Genomic DNA, 14,621 nt, shown 5'->3' with positions numbered 1-14,621 from the left:
ATATGTACACTGAAAACCCAACATGGACCCCAGCTGCTCACTTCTGCAATATCCGAGAGCGTTTAGACATTTCTATTCAAAACAAGAATCGTCGAATAGGCAGGGGCTCCAGTCTATAAGGGGGGTCAGCAACTGCAGCTACCTTTAGTGTGAGTTGTGGGTACTCAGTACCTGACAGGATCAAGCTCAAATGGAGGAGAAAAGTGCCTACTCTCTTGCCTTAGTGCTAGAAAAGTTGTTTCAACTGTGAGTTCAGTAAATTACAGTTTCCCATACACATGAATAAAATCACATTTGAAGAGCTAATGGCCTGCACAGAGGAGCACTTTGCTGGGAATATAGGTACCAATGTAAAAACAGCCTTCTGAATACCTCCTTGAGCTCTATTATTAACATGAAAAATGGGATAACTCTGCACAGAAATCTCTCTCTGTTTGCAGCTGTTAGAGCACTTTCCTTGTCGATGGTTTTCTTTTCTTTCCTCTCTTCAGCTCATACAATGAAATGTGCATTAGCCTCTCCTATCTCCAATATTCTAAGCAAAGGGCGCATTTTTTCACTTTTTTTTTTTTTTTTGGCAACAAAATGTAAAAGTAAAAAAAGTAAAAAAAACCCAACCCTTTCTTATTGTCTAGACACTGGAACATAATAGAATTCCCTCAAATTCGCACTCGAGATGCATCTGTCCCTCTGAGACATTCCTTTTGAAGTACCTTCTGCTCTCTTTGCACTTTTGCACTTATTTTTAATTTAAGAAGAAACAAACCAATAAGAAACATAAAGCCTCCCCCAGTGGGATCAAAATGGAAAGGGCCATAACGTGGCCACCGCTTGCTTTTTCAGTTCCCTGTTGCACGATATTTTTAGCTTGAAGGATTCACTCAGGCTAAGAAGGGGGCTCTGACCTGAAAAAATACAATCAAGTTGTCAGGAGGGGAGGGCTAGGAAGAATGCAGCAAACCAGGACAAAAGCAGTTTTGCAGTGTACTCCCCCTGTCCGTTAGTGGTACCAGAGGACAGAATGAACCATATAAATTAAAAGATCGGTGCCCGTTTGCAAGACTGCCTGTGCCCATTTCTTTTCTCCTCTGATCAAGCCATACTGGGAAGTCACTGCACCTATATCTGGATTCTGTACTTACCAGCCTGCAGTGAATTCCACATGGGCATCAAAAAATCCAGTGACCTGGCCAGTAGCAGCTTTCCAGCCTTCAATACGAGCTCGGATCAGGCCTTCCCTTTTCTGGTTGCGCACCACCTTCACAAGCCCTGGGTATCGCTTGTTGACATACTCTTCCAGGGGAGCTTTCAGTTCTTCTGCAGGAGAGATCACAGAGAACCAACTCATCCTGGAGCAACTGCTTGCATATGGAATACAATTCATTAATCAACTCTGACCACTGATGGGTGCTAGCACAGTGCACCGGAGTATCACCTAATAGAAAGCAAAATAATCAGTAATTAATTTAGGCCTCGTTACTGCTAATTCATGGGAAAGAAATTTCAGGTGCTGATATATGCACGAACACAGTGAATGCAAAGAGAAGGAGAAATGTAGTCTTTGGCTAGTTTTTAACACAGCTATTCTGTTACACCCAGGCTAATGTTTTTTAAAGTGCTATCTTGACTAAGAAGGTCCAGGACTTTTTTCAGAAATAACTTTTGATTCTAAGTGCCTAAATCACTTAGGCCAATCTTAAAATTCTCATCCCTACCTTCTGCTTTTCATTCACGCTCCACTACAAGCTTAAATCTATCCCTATGGGCACAGGTGGCACCGGAAAACTTCAAGCAAGGACAAATTCTTAGCAAAGGTAAAGCCGGCACAACCGGCTTCTCTACCGCCCCATATTAGGGAGTGATTCCAGGATGTAATAGGAAGGTTCCCTTCACAATCATAAAGCAACACATGAGCTGCTGTCAGGGCTACTTTAGTGAAGAACAGACATGCAAGACGAAGGAATGATCACCCACTCCCTCACATGTCTTTCCTATGTCCAGCAGTTTTCAGCACAGGAGAAAATCTGTGCTCCCTCTTTATTCAACATCTTTACCTTCTCATCTAGCTGCTACTTCCTCTCCCTCTCTCTCTTTTGGCTATTTCTGCTCTTTATCAATAATTCTTGCTCCTTGCACATGATCATTCTTTAACAATCTTCAGCTCTTGCTGACTGCTTCCCAGGCTTTTACCACTCTTTCCTCTTAGTAGAGCCTGAGAGTAGGAGTGAAGGGACAGCCCTCTGCAAAGGAGCAGGAGCTCAGGTAAATTTCCCTACAGAACTTGGGGCCAGCGCTTCATTTAAAGGCCATCAAAAGGTCACTGGCAAATCAATTTAAACATGTTCTATTACTGACCATTAATAATACTAATTCCCATCAGCTTGAGGGGATGACAAGGAACATAGCCAAACGCGAGCAGTAAAACAGTTCAGTGAAGTTTAAAAACACAGGGAAGTGCATCTACATGTACAATTAATTCAAAGCAATCACCTCCGGAGTAGTCTGAGCTGGAGTAAAGTACTCCTGGCCACAGCATCCACATGTGCACCCAGGACAACAGCAATTTGAGCCAGGACAGAGCCGTTTATGCCAGGGCCGCTCCTGCCCTGCTCAGCCCGGGCTGGCAGGGGACATGATGGGTCAGCCCAGGGCTCTGGGTGGCAGTGGTGGGCAGCAGAGGGGCTGGCTGGGGCATGAGGGTGCTGAATGTGTAGAGCCATGTGGCTAGGTGATAGGCAGGAGTCTGGCCTCCATGACCAAGCACAATTTATGCTTACGGTCAATGTCTACACACTAGGGCTGTGTGAAATTTTGCCGGCTGTTTCATTTAGATGCTGTTTCAACTCGTTTCAAGCTCGAAACAGCGAAATCGAACTGACATGAAGGGCTTCGAAACAGCCTCAAAACAAAACGAGGGCAGTCGAAACGTTTAAAAAATTATGAAATGTTCCAAGTTTCAAAACTCAAGATGGGCTTCCCTGCATGAGTTCTGCTTGTCAGCAGCCTGAGGTACAGTCTCCCAGAAACCGTGGCACCTATCTCCTTGAAACCTGGCAGGCCTCATGGCCTCAGCAGGGGCTACCCTGCCTGCAGTTTTCACCCTGCCCCACCTTAACACACACACACACACACACACACACACACACCACGAGTTTTGCTTGTCAGCAGCCTGAGGTGCAGTTTCACAGAAACCTCTGCATCTATCTCCTTGAAACTTGACAGGTTTCATGGCTGCACAAGGGGCTACCATCCCTGCAAGTCTCATCCAAATCAGGCATGAACTGACAAAGGTATAGGCAGTTTTATGGTTCCCCATTATAGCCTATGGGTGAAACATCAAGACAGTGAAACAGTTTCGACAAAATGAAACAGAACAGTAGTTTCAAAATGAAATGAAACTCTAAATGAAATGCTGTCCTGTCAAAAACGTCGAAATGAAACAGTTCTGTTTTGCACAGCCCTACTACACATGCCTCCAATCGCAATTAATTATCCCACCATAAGATAGTACTTTCCCTGACAGTACTATCTTACAGTGACGTGAATTAGCTGACTGCAGCCTAACAGCATCACACGTGCAGACAGTGATGCTTTACTCCACAGCTAATTAGTCTTCTCCACAGTTAAGCGCACATGTAGATGTGACCAGGGAGCTGCACACCTCAGTTTTTTTCATCCCTGTTACTCAGCTGTGCCATTTCAGTCTCTGTGTTTGCTGTGTGCATCTTCCAAACCTTCCCATTGGATTAGCTGAAATTCCCCCTGCTCTTATTACAGTAATGAAGAGATTTCTGCTTCTTTCAGAAGAGCCTAATATCATGTTCTATAAGTACCTTCTACTTACTGGGAACTGCTGATCATTTAATTAAATTGTCTAAAGCTGTGTATGTGCTACCGCTGAATACATAATGGATCTGTCAGTTTCTAGAGTCATTATAGGTATCGAACTTATTAGTACTTTCAGATATCTACAAAGTATAAGAGACACACGGTGTAAAAGCAAAGTACTGAACATGCAAGTACATAAAAGGGAGATATAAATACATCATTGGTGCTACTCTTGTTCTTTTTGTTGCAGTGCTGCAAGGCTCAGCCATACACTTGTTTCTACTGTGCTGGGCACTGCATAAAATTCATTTAGAATTTTAATGGCTGCCAGGCTGTTTCTCTGACTGCCAATCAGTATATTTTATCCTGAGCCCTGCTATGGGTCTGCTGGATGATCATTTCTCTTCACAGTGCCTCAGTTCTCCCATTGGTAGTCATCTACTTAGAAAAAAGTGCTATATCAGAGCTAGGTGTTATTATTACAACAACACAGGCTACGCCATCATATTGGTAAAAGAAAATGCTGAGGAATGGCTCTCACTTTTGCAGAATTCGAGGGCTCTATGACATTACTTTCAGGCCTGTCCCCTTGAATTTCTAGGCATTTCCATGGATGTCTGAGTGACTTGTTTTTAACTCTTTTTTAAAAAAAAGCACTGCTAATGTAACATCCAAGGTCAGAATACTGATATACGAGCGGTGGAGTAGGTCACTATAAAACAACAGAGGACAAAAGAATCTACCGTATATCCCATCCATTGTGCTCAGCCAGAGACAAATTCAAGGAATGGGATGGGCTAGTCCCTCTCCTTATGTCTATTCTTCCACACACATAACAACTGTGCTTTCTTCAGTATCTTTCTGGCACTGTGTCCTCTTACACATCCATCCCCACAGGTACCATCTCTCTCTTTTATGTTGAAAGAGGGAGGAAGGTGGTGCTGGGGGGGGCGGGGAACATTTACATCCCACAGCATCTGCATCACATACATATACGATTGCAGCAACTTTAGTTTCATGCTGAGCCACTCATAGGAGACCAATATTTAATGGAAGCAGCATTCCCTCTGTGAGGCTTCAAGGAGACAGAGACACAGAAGTTTTTTGACAGACCAAAACCCCACATGTATAGCATTGGTTTCTCATGAGTTTTTTGTCAGAAGGTAAGTTATTAATGTTGCATATTGTGGATTTATTAGACAGATTAAAAAACAATTAAAAAACTTTCAAACCAGAGGGTGAATTTCTCTGCAGAAAGAAGGACACAGAGAAAGTGCCATAGGGAGTTGTGCATGCAAAGTCAAAAGGAGAGTACGACACGAGTAAAACAAGGAGGAATGGTGATATATCTATATAGCTCAGTGATGGGTGACCCTCAGGAGGCTTAAAACACTGGTTTGGTTGAGGTACGCACCAAAGGTTTCAGGGCCTTTATCCCAACATCTTGGTCTGCAAAACTGGTCAGAAAATCCAACAGCCGGATCTTGCTCGGTCACATATTCCCCTCCCTACTACTGTGCTGCAGGTAATGCATAGGCGAGGAATGGCTCAAACAAGAGAATAGCCCTAAGGTCATGTCCACACATGCAGGCACATGTGGTTTGTGGCACCATAAACCTTTCAGGTGCCACAAACTGCACACCATGAATATTAAACTGTGCACCGTGGCAAAATTTGCTACTGGGATTTCTGGTAGCAAAAAAAGCCCCAATAAAAAAAGTGAGGCAAAGCACATGAAAGTAGTGTGCACCCAGACAAATGTGGAGAGGGGGGAGCAGGCGGCCCAGGGCCGCCTACTCCCCCATCTTCATGTGCTGCAGAGCCCTCACACTGAAGCACACCAAGCCCCAGCCAGGCACGGGGCTGCTCTCTGGGCTGCCTGCTCCCTTGTCTCCACGTGCCGCTCCCTGGCTGGCTGGCACAGGGTGGTTCAGTACAGGGGCTGCCTGTTGGCTAGTCCTTCACTGAGGAACCATGTGCCCCAGCCAGCACTCCTTGCAGCACATGGAGCCTGGCCAGAAGCCAGGAGAAGCTGCGCATAGCCAGTTTGCCTGAAGTGGGACAGTTTGTCCCTCAACAAAGAGCATGCGCTGGGGCACAAATTTGTGCCGCTACTATTAGTGCTGTTGCAAGCACACACCCCTGCTCATCTGGATGTGGCCTAAGAGTGCAAATGCTCCTGGAGGAGCTTTATGTGACCGTTTCAGGGTTTGTATGTCTCACAGAAATGGGAACTAGCGAGACCCAAGACATTTCCATTTGTTTTGCTTCCATTTCTATTAACTCAACAAATTTTACCATTAACTCCTGACCAGAAGACAGATCCTATATCATGTTTCATAGAAAGCCATGAGAGCAGAAGAAACAATGCAGTTACCTTGATATATGGGGCAGGGTGGCATTTAGGCTGGCCACATGTTGCATCTAGTCCTCTTGTACACTCTGAGTGCACACTGGGCGCATTTCCATGCAAGAGAAGTAATGCAGTTCAGCAGATGGGCACTGGACATAGCCTCAGGGGTCTAATCCGAGCTCTGCTTGCTTTGTGATTTCTGTCCCTTTATTTGCTGTTCCACCCTTTGTCTATTTAGACAAAGCATTTGGGCAGTTTCTCACACAAGTCCCTAAACTTAGTTGGGGCTTCTTGGTGCTACTGCAGTACACATAAAGATCCTTAGTACAATAATAAGCCTTATGAGCTCTCCCAGAAAGGAGGTCCACAGACCCTGGGTATATTCTGAGGCTTTATGAAGAAAAGATTCAGTGCAGAGCCTGGGGACTTGGATTGTACATGGAGGAGCAAAATTACTTTAAAATCAAAATGGGGAAAGGAAAGATTTATATTTCATACTGATGCTAGACTCCTGCTGGGAAATTCAGATCTAAATTGGGTTGGGTTGGATTTGGATTTTCAGCCTTTTTCAGGCAAATGAGCTTGGCTCATAGAGATAGGTCTTGGTCACAAAACTAGTTTATTCAGATATAAGAAAAAATATCCTGGCCGCACAGAACTCTGGGCACATCTACATGTGAAGTTAGCACGATTGAATAAACTGTTGAAGTTTGCATTGGAGTCTATTGCTCCCAGGTGCAGCATTCACACATGTGCCCAAGACTGCATGTTGAGCCAGTGTGGCACAACCCCAGCTGGCAGTGGGCTTGGGGGGGTCAGCCTGCCAACCCTGAGGTGCTCTGCCCCAGCTCAACGTGCTGCAGAAGGGCTGGCTGGAGCACAAGGGTGCTACAGTGTGGGGCTAGCTGGCAGGCAGCCCTGCACTGTTAAATCCTCATGCTCCAGCCTGCCCCAGTTGCTGTCTACATGTGCATCGTGACAAAGTAAATAACTCTGCCATAGGACAGTACTTGTGTCAGGCAGTGCTACCCTTGGCGAAGTTAATTAGTTTACTCCAACCTAATAGCACCGCATGTGTAGACAGTGACACTTTACTGTGGAGCCAGTTAGTCATCTCCACGGTAAAGTGCGCATGTAGATGCCCCCTCAGTGGCAAACCTCTCCTGGATTTCAAAAGGACAAGAGCTTCACTCAAGAGCTAGGTTTCAACCCATCAAAAATGACCAGGCAGGAGATGAAGGGGGACAGCAGGAGAGGGACAGAAAAAGGACTAGAGTAGGAGTGGCCAACCTGCATTATGCATGTCTTGGTGTGGCAAATCAGTAAGGTGAAAAGCAGCACAGTGGCTAGGAAGCAGAAATGAGAGCAGCCGATTGGGTGGGAGCATAGGACAAGAAGCAGAAAGCAGAGAAGCAGATTGGGCAGGGGAAGGAGGCTGGAGTGGCATTTAGGGAGGGTTAATTTGTGGCATGCCTGCCAAAATAGCTTGGCCGCCACTGGACTAGAGGATTGTGTAACAGGGCACTAAGGTGCCTGCAACTTTGAGAGCAGAGATAAGGACCTAGGTGCAGGCTGCCGGGCCAACCAGTTAATGAGGGTAAGGACTTACACCTGCCTGGTCAGCTGACCAGAAGGGGCGGGGCCTGGTGCCTATATATATAAACCACAAGTCTGAGGCTGGGGTGTGTGGGCTGCTGGCCACCAAGGGAGAGAGACGTCTGCCTAGGTGAGTAAAGAGGAGAATCTGGACTGCACAAGCAGGCTGATATGGTGATATGGGGGGAAGAGACAGAATACCCATCGGGTGGCTTGAAGGATGTTACAGCTAAGCATCTAGAATTTATGTTAGAGCCCAGGGGCTTATGCTTTGTGTCTGTGGTTTACACCGGAGGACCAGGTGAGGCTATTAGGAGTTGGGGGAGGCCTCATAGGGGCTCCACAGTAGCGTGGGGACCCCGGCGCCAGAGAGGGCACAGCACTTGGGGGTGCACTGACCCCGGCCCCGAGGAAAAGGGGAGTGGAGAATCGGAGGCCAGGTAAGGCTAAGGCCACCTGAGCCCAGCAGGGGGGTTGAGACCCCACGGAGGAGAGTTGGGGCCAGGCACGGCTACAGCCACCTGAGCCCCAAGGCTGCGGTAACCCCAGAGCAGGGGGCGGTGAGGAGCCCCAAGGCAAAGGGGGTGGCGAGGAGCCCGAGCGCCAGAGAGTGCAAAGAGCGAGACTGACCGAACAACATCTGGTACATCTGCGAGGCTTGGAGCATGGTAAAGGGGTGGTTGGAGCCATGCATAGCCCATAAGGCTGGGGTGCCCAGGAACACCCATTAGCAGAGCCGGGCTAATGTACAGGAGGATAACCGTACCCAGGAGAACAGAAGAGGCAGCCTCCCTAATTACATAATTGATATCAAAAACGTGGCGGGCGAGGTTGAGGGTGCATCGTAGACTGACTGGGCACGGTAAGGGGTGCTAGGGGAGAGCACTGCGACCCCTAGGGAGTTATTCCTGTTACAGATTGGATCCTGAGCCTTTACTTCTTTTTTTTTAACTGAGCCATGTCAGTCCCACTGCAAGTCAGGTGCTGCTTCTTGTTGGACCAGCATCTGGGAAACCACCCTTGCCAGTGAGACTCAGTTCCTGGGGAGGCTGATTTTTGCAACATCTGAAATGCCGCATTCCCTCCACATGAATTTGCTTGGGCTGTAAATCAGAACTCACTCTCAAATCGAATCTTAATCTAAATCAGTTTAAATGAATCCTAATTTTGCATTCATATTTCTTTTTCAGCAATCACTTTAGTGAGTGCTATTAACATAACAGAAAACTAACTCAATGCTTCCTGACATGGCATCATCAGAACACGTAGCTTTAGGCTCTGAATTCAGAGAGCTGCTGCAGTTAGGTCAATAGTGACAAACTTATTCTCTGTCATATAAATTAGGAAATGCTTTATCCCCAGATATTGTTTCTCTGCAGCATATCCCAGAGCCATGTTATTTGGTGAGGCTGGGAGGTCTTGAAATAGCATGCCAGAAATTAAATGACTGCAACAAAGGAGGAAAAAAAAAAAAAGCCTCTCTGAAGAAGCTAGCTTTCAGATTGCCAATCTTGCCTTTGGCTCTGCTACTTTCAGGGCTTCATGCAAATTGCACTAGGGGAGAAAAACATCACATAGTTCAGAGAACTTACTAAAGTTTTGATCAGTTCTGTCTAACACTCTGTAAAAACAACATTTTGCCTTCCTAGATCACCACTAATGATGAGAAGATTTCCATGAGCTTCATAAAATTACTGAGCCTCACAGACCTTTTGAGAGCCTTTAGGATTATATCCATTTTACAGTTCATAAATTGAAAAGCACAAAGCAAGCTGACCTGCCCCAGGTCACAGAAGAAGAGCTGCTTTCCTGGCTGTTGATTGTCTTTCCTAATTACTGGACTATCAACCCAGCATACACATGACTAGGGTATTTGAGCACGGACCAAATGAGATACAGTTTAAGGCAAGCTAAACATTGCAACAGAATTCAGAGTATTACCTCTTGTTTCTCTGAATATCCTATGACGGCCATTCTCTTCCCTCTTGAAGAAAACTGGAGGGATGATTTTTCAGATCATATCCACAGCATTCAACGAACACACGTATTAAGGATGCAATTAGTATTTGCAAATGTGCAAGAGAAAAATAATGTCTGGTATTTGGCCATTTCCAGGCAAGACTTAAACAAAAGCCCAAGTAAAAAATGCCAGTCAATCCAATTTCAGTTCTCTCTTCTAGTTTCTATCTGCCTCCATTAATCTCTAGTGGAGGGAGAGTCCCAGGAAGTAGGAAACAATACATCTTAGAATAATACAAAATCTGTGGGTGTGCTACATGTTGCCCTATGGCAATGTAGTGACATGCTACATAGATGTACAGCGTGCCATGGCAATGTAATGATCACATAGGTCTACATGGGATTGACAGCTACATCACCATAGTGGCATGCTTCCCTGGTAGAAGCGTGCCACCATGGTCGGGTAGCAGCAAAATCTAACCACGCACACAGTGCAGTAAAACCACCCATACTGCACCATGCTTTAATTCTTCTAAAAGGAAGTACTAAAAAGCACAGTGTCGTGTGTAGATGCACCCAGTTAGAACGGACCTCGAGTGATCATCTTGTCACACCCTCCAGATCTGTTGCTCTGTTTTAAAACCCAATTGCCAACTATGATATTATCAACAGATATGTAGAATATGGAGAGCTGGGCCAGCTACCCGGGCCTGTAGAAAGATTACAGTGGCTTATCAGATACCGTTTTTGGTTCAATTTTGATTAGCGATACACTACAAGAAGCACAGAGGAAGACTAGATAACTGTGTTCAGGCAGTCCTCAACTTACAACATTTCAAGTTACAACGTTTTGCACTTACAACGTTTATAAATTGACACCCTGTTTCAACTTTACAATGCCAGTTTCGACTTACAAAGCTTGATCCAATGCAATGCCACGCCAGCTAACATGTTCACTGCGTCACTTATCTCCCTGGAGAACATCTGTCCAAACTTCCTTGGACACTTTCTTTAAGAAAGCAGACAAGACTCCGGAAAAACCTGCAGCCGAGACTCCTGCGAAGACTCCAGCCAAGACCCCTTCAAAAAGTCCAACCAAGAGCCTTTCAAAAAGTCCAGCAAAGTCACCTCAAAGAAGTCCTTCCAAATCAATATGAGTGCTATTTACAATACAAATATATTAATGTAGCTATATTACTCATCTATAATTGATTGAGTACAAAATTCTGGGGTATTTTTGGTGAAAATAGGGTATTGGGCCTAGGTTCAGGAACCAATACCTCATTTACAACGTCGTTTGTTATGAGAAAATTGGTTCCGAGTTACAACATTTTGACTTAGATGTGGTTTTCAGGAACCAGTCATGTTGTAAGTCTGAGGAACTATGAGCCAGCTATACTAGAACTAAGTTTTGTAATAAGAAACTCCTATAGTGGACTTGAAAATGGACTAAACTTCTGACCTTTTAGGCAAATTTTCTAGGCAAAGCAATAGGAAGGGAAATAAATGCTAGGGACTGAACTGGAACACATGGTGGACACCACGCAAAAACTGGTGATAGGGGAACATTTAGCTTCAAATCTTCACTTCAGTTGACCTTAATGCGCTCAAAGCTCAGAGGAATAAACACCAAAATGAGCAAACAAAAACGGTTCACCGTACTCCTAAATATCTCACAAAATTCTTATCTGGCTACAAAGTGAACTGCACAATAACAACTGTAATTAATTAGCTTGTTGTTAATTAGCAGGTATGGGCCACCGGGGATTTGGGGCTGGCTCGGGTACCTAAGACGAGTCAAAACGTGACTCAACTCCTCGTCAGCCTACATGAACTTTTCTTTACGTGCACTCTCCTTCCAAACCTGTAAAACAGTCTGCTCCCCAGGGAACACACCGGGAGCACTGTTGTTGTTGAAATGAGCTGTGGAGCAAGATAATGATATATCCAGTCACAGCTAAGATTGTTACACCAAGGTAAATTACAACCAGCCACATGCATCACTGAATGCAGCTAGGTATTTTAAGTAGCCTTTTATCTTGAGGTTTTCTTTTATACCGTGAGGTTTTCTTTTCAAAGAGATATTATTCCAGATTAAAAATGCTTGCAGACAGACAGCAAAAAGGCAGGTGATGCTTAAGCAACAGACTTGAACAATGCGTGCGACTGTGAGATAACATAATGTCTCGGGGGTATATTGCTGTACGCCTTCAACGACCTCGGAAATGTGTTATCGCTCAAAAACACAAGCTGTGTAGTGTCTTTGCAATTATAAAGCAGCAACAACAGAAACAAACAAAGACAAGCTACAAAAAGTCTTTACATAAAGTATAGCATGCACCTCAATGAGGGGGGAAAAAAAAAGTTTCAAACCTGAAATTCTCCTGGCATCTGCCTTTGGGGAAGGAACTTTGTGTTACAATGCATTAATGTTTCTGGTCACAATTTACAATCTAGGAGTAAACAATTAGAACTGTCACATTTATCAAAATTAGCTTCTTTTTGTAATATACATTTGTAGGGATCTGTGTTTTTCAGGTTTGTTGTACATGTTGCTGTGTAGTGATGCCAACAGAAAGACAAAAAAACCTGATGAGCCTATAAAAACAGTGTTTTTCTCCTCTTCAACCACAAACACCAAACTGATTTAGATAGCCTCTACCCTTTAAGTACACCATACAGTAATCATACAATTCTATCTGGATGCCAAAACTATGAATTTCTAACCTTCATATGTTTGGATTTCTTTGCAATATAATTGGAACTCTGAGCTTCCTAAATTTTAATGACTGGTTTGTAGATGATTAAAATATCATGGTAAAGCATTTCACTTGCATTCCTGGTACATAATCTTCACCTCCATATATTCTTGTGTAGTTACTGTCTGGGAACATCACACAGCTAACGCCACACTCCAAAATCTGACTACCAGAAACAGAAACTTAAATATGGTATTTGTGGGGGTCACTCATGATATTAAGTTCCCCAATTCCATGTGCCCAACCTCTGAACTTCAGAAATTTTAGAGCTGCTACTCTCTGAAAAACAGCCTTCTTTACAGGAATCTGAAAGATGGACACGCCAAACCTCCAATCAATATTTAAAATTTATGGAACTGATTAAAATCCTGTATCCATGTGCATACTAATTTCACATATCTATTGGAGTCCCTTACAGATGCACTTCACCAGTTCCCTTCGTAAACCAAACCTTCTCAACTCTAGTCACCAGTCACACCCAGACGACTTCATGTCTGCCCTCAGTTTGTTGCTAGTACTCCTGTAGACTCAATCTTCCTAGCTCAAAGCTCATAATGTAGAATCTGACATTATTTCCCTGTAGAATGCAAATCCATTTATTATAGCCATTTTATTTGTAATATCAGAAGTGTCAGGTATAAGATACCACGATCGCTTGTAATTATTTCCCATCATTAGCGTGAACTATGTAATGATGATATTGCCATTAGTAATTATTTTCTATTCTTGAGCTTCTTGCCTATGCATTATTTGCAGTGCATATGCATGATCTATGGTATGCATATGGTTTGGTATTATTTCTTATCACAGAGAAAAACAGATGAATTATTATATGCCAGGGATAAGCTCATGAAACAGCCACCTCATTATATTCCTTCAGACAACTCCTTAAAATGCTCTTCTGTCAGTGCCTACAAAAGGTTGATAAGGGTTAGGGTTCTGGTGTGCTGAGACTGCTGCTGATCATGCTCACTAAAACTGTCTCATTGTTTCCTTGAACTTCTCCATCTCTTTGTATCCATGCTTTCTTTCAGGCCTGATCCATTTGCCTGAATTGCTATATCAGCTATGGGTAAGTGTGAAAATATCAGAGTCATGAAGGCTGGTGTCAGCTATGCTAACAGAAGAGGTCATCTTCTGTGGGGAAGGGTTCTGTCTACTTATCCCGTGTCGTTTAGGGAGATGGCACAACTAAAGCAGCAGGAAAACTCCTTCTGCCAACATACTCAGTGCTTCCACAGAGCTTCTGCCAGCAGAGTACAACTACAGCGGCACTGGTTCCAGAGCACAGCTCAGGCTATAAACCGTTTGAGACAGAGAATGTAATTTTGCTCTGTTTGTACAGCATCTAGATCCTGGTTTATGACTGGGACTCCTAGACACCATCCCAATATTGCAATACTATTTTGGCATGTTGCAGAGTTCAGGTTCCCAGAATCAATGCGGTGATTCTGGCTGAAAGGTGGATGCTTGCAGAGTACTTTAATAAGTGGGGACAAGCAGACCATGAAGCTAGGGAACACACTGCAAAACATGAGAGGAACTAAAATTAACCTAACTCAGCCTCCTGCCTCCCACCACCACCCAGACAGTGGCTAACGTCCAGGTCTCTATTCCTTCTTTGACCAGATTACAGAAAGTAGTGCCTGCACTGGAACAGAATTCCTTAGAGCAGACATGGATGAGAACAGGGCCTTTTAATCTCAGCAGCAAATAAAGAAAAACAGTTTTTAATTTTGCATTCTCATTGCCAGCTGCGGTCTCTGCTATTCAAGGGAGGAAAGTTTTTTTTCAAAGGAATTCATTTCATTGTCCTATGCGCCTTTCAGAAACGTCTCCAGAGCCCACCAACAGCATCTGATACAACGTTTGTTGCTGGGCTACACACTGAGTGGTTGGTAGAGACTGTTTAGACATGTATTTCTTTGCACATGGCAGGGAGTGTTGCAGATAAATAATTAATACAGATGGGTTCCCCTTTAAGGCACACTTTTCTCTTTATCCGGTGGATGCAGAAGGACTTGGTGGGGTGCAGTATTTCATTTTGATACTTCCAAAAGATTTTACCTGCAAAATAGGAGAGCCTGAGAATGCAAATTATCTTCACCTTCCTTCACTGGTCACAG

The 14,621-nt window shown here is 44.2% G+C and overlaps 1 protein-coding gene across 5 annotated transcripts in view; it reads right to left on the bottom strand.

Moving 5' to 3' along the window:
• The window catches only part of GALNT17 (polypeptide N-acetylgalactosaminyltransferase 17), a 339,030-nt gene that overhangs the window by 193,432 nt on the left and 130,977 nt on the right, over positions 1–14,621 (bottom strand). For all 5 annotated transcript variants that reach the window (XR_016439053.1, XR_016439051.1, XM_090026684.1 and 2 more), the window contains exon 4: positions 1,143–1,317. Coding sequence is in view for 3 of the 5 variants with exons in the window: in XM_090026684.1 (XP_089882810.1) it covers positions 1,143–1,317 (175 nt within the window). In the remaining 2 variants the exon portion in view is untranslated. The remainder of the gene's footprint in view (positions 1–1,142; positions 1,318–14,621) is intronic.

The sequence above is a fragment of the Crocodylus siamensis genome, chromosome 13 (genome assembly GCF_052110815.1).
Source record: "Crocodylus siamensis isolate JL-2025a chromosome 13, ASM5211081v1, whole genome shotgun sequence".
Lineage (NCBI taxonomy): Eukaryota > Metazoa > Chordata > Crocodylia > Crocodylidae > Crocodylus > Crocodylus siamensis.
This window is presented reverse-complemented; position numbering and strand designations above follow the sequence as displayed.